The 2,312-nt window shown below is 45.3% G+C and overlaps 1 protein-coding gene across 1 annotated transcript; it reads left to right on the top strand.

Moving 5' to 3' along the window:
* The first annotated feature begins 855 nt into the window (after nt 1-855).
* LOC120077369 (vicilin-like seed storage protein At2g18540) lies at nt 856-1,387 on the top strand. Its single transcript, XM_039031253.1, has 2 exons — nt 856-940; nt 975-1,387. Exons 1-2 carry the CDS (start codon nt 856-858, stop codon nt 1,385-1,387), a joined length of 498 nt encoding a protein of 165 aa, XP_038887181.1.
* Nucleotides 1,388-2,312: the final 925 nt, after the last annotated feature.

A 2,312-nucleotide genomic window follows, 5' to 3' on the forward strand; every position in this document is an offset into this window, starting at 1 on the left:
CCAACTCAAATGAATTGCGCTGAGGGGGGGTGTTGCGCTTGTATGTGTTCTTTGCCCGGCCTTAGAAAAAATGCATTACGTTGATGTAGTGTTGCGCTGGTAGAAATACTGTGCGCCCGTCCTCCAGAAATGCATTGAGTTAAGGGGTGTGTTGCGGGGATACGTGTTTTGTTGCCCGTCCTCTGCTAAAATGCATTTGTGTTGATGAATTGTTGATTCTTAACCTTGCGCTCATCCGAATAAAATACCAAAGAAAATTCTTTTTGCAAATTGAGAGTTCTAATCGCTTCAGCTTCCAAGGACATGATGAATCTGCAGACGAAAGGACGTACGACTCTACAAATTCATAAATGAGAGGAGCGTGGCGGCAGGCTTTTTGAGGAACTCGAGGCCTGCCACCGCAGAATCTGCATTGGGCCCATCAAGGCCCAACCTATAAATTTTGTACTCTTCGTCTTAGGTCGTTTACTTGCCTCATTTTGCCAACAGAAACCCCAGAGCCTTTGCATACCAGATTTTCTTCCTTCCCAAAACCTTAAAGAAATTCCCAGTGTTCTTACTCCGGCATCCATGGCAGACCAATCTTCCCAACCATCTTCTTCACCCGCATCACCCTCCAAAGCCCAACTCACTGCACGAGAGGCAGCATTCCTTGCAACAAACCGCCATCTCGCCACCTAGCCACAAACCATCCCTGGAATCATCGAAAAACCTCGGTGAAAGCCTGTAGAAGTCGTACCACTCTAGTTCAAAAGGGGGCAGAGTTTAGAGAGCACCCCACTCCCAACATTTTCCTCTGAAAGTGAAAAGAAAAGAAGGGATGATAAGGAAGTGTTTGGGAGTATACTTAGCAACATGGAGAAAGAAGGAGGACTACTCGAAGCTGGGGCCACTGCCATCGAAGGAGGAGATGGAGGAAGCATAAAGGAGAAGCGCTCTGGCAATCTTGGATCCTAAGGAAACTGCTAATGCAGAATCCTATGAGGGACCCATCAGGGTCGCTTTGGAGGAAGCGGCGGCAGAGAAGCAGCCTGAAGTGGTTGAAGAGAAGAAGAAAATCAAAGAGGAGAGGGTTGAAGGAGATGAGGAAGCCCATCCAATCAAGAAGAAGGAAAGGAGGACGGATGAGAAAAAGGAACGCAGGCGGGAAGAGAGGCACCTGAAGAAGGAGGAAGAGAGGAGAAAGAGGGCTGAGAGCCCAGAACTGGACGGAGAATCCACCTTCGTGAGGAGGGATAAGGGGGAGTCAGCGCAACTGAGAGAATCAGTGCAACCCAAGGAGGAAACAACGCAAGTAATATTGGTTGCGATTGATGATGGAGAAGATGCAGACATCACCCCCTTGACGCGGCGTCGCAAGGGTCAACAGTTGACCCACAAATTTTGATAGATGCGTTAGAAGAGCAGGAGAGGAGAAGAAAGGAGGAGGAAGAGAAGCATGAGAAAATGTTGCGAGCACAGCTAATCATCGCAGAAGGTATTTGAAGAAGAAAATTACAAGATGAGGAGGTGCGCCGCAATAATGAGATTTCGGCAGAAAAAGAAAGGAAAAGGCTCGAAGAAGAACAATGCATTTTGCTGGCCTCCGAGCAGTTTGAAAAAGAATTTGAAGAAGAAGTGAGAGAAGAGGCGGAAGAAGAAAGGAAGAAGAAGGCAGAAGTAGAGAGGAAGAAGAAAGAGGAGAAGAAGAAGAAAGTTATTTATACTGCCTTATTTAGATATTGCAGCCAAAAGAAAGGAAAGTTGCATCAATTGTATGGAAATTAGGTAAGAAATGCGAGAATTATAAATTGTCGTCAATACACCCACTTACACCATTGCATGGTAGAAGAGAATATTTCAAGTCTGTTTTGCAGGAAATCAAGTCACTGCATGCGTTCATGGCTCAAGATAAAAAAAACAACGCATCTACGTTGCATTGCCCCAATTATTCAGGAATGAATAGACGATCAACACAATGACAGCGCATGTGACAATCGATCAAGAGCTAAGCAATCAACGCAATCTCAATCGCATGCGGTAATCAAAATCAACACCGCATGCGGACAAACGATCAAAGATGCAAAAGAGTAACGCAATTGCGGAGGATCCAGACACGTGTACAGCTGACCGTTGTGCATTTCTGACGGGATTGATCGCGTAACAGAAGGAATATTCACTCCACCATTTTCGGAATTGCCATAACAATAAAGTGGGGTCCACACTACAGAGAGTCAAAGCTGAGCCAATAAATAGTCTTTAAAATTCTATTGGGTGATATACTTGATACGGGCATATTTTGATATTTGTATATTGAGAGAGAGACTGGTCTA

This window comes from Benincasa hispida, chromosome 5 (assembly GCF_009727055.1).
Source record: "Benincasa hispida cultivar B227 chromosome 5, ASM972705v1, whole genome shotgun sequence".
Classification (NCBI taxonomy): Eukaryota; Viridiplantae; Streptophyta; class Magnoliopsida; order Cucurbitales; family Cucurbitaceae; genus Benincasa; species Benincasa hispida.

Coding starts and splice junctions, on each gene's coding strand:
- LOC120077369 (XM_039031253.1), top strand. CDS start 856: ATGGAGAAAGAAGGAGGACTACTCGAAGCTGGGGCCACTGCCATCGAA. Junction 941..974: donor CATAAAGGAGAAGCGCTCTG/GCAATCTTGGAT, acceptor CTGCTAATGCAG/AATCCTATGAGGGACCCATC.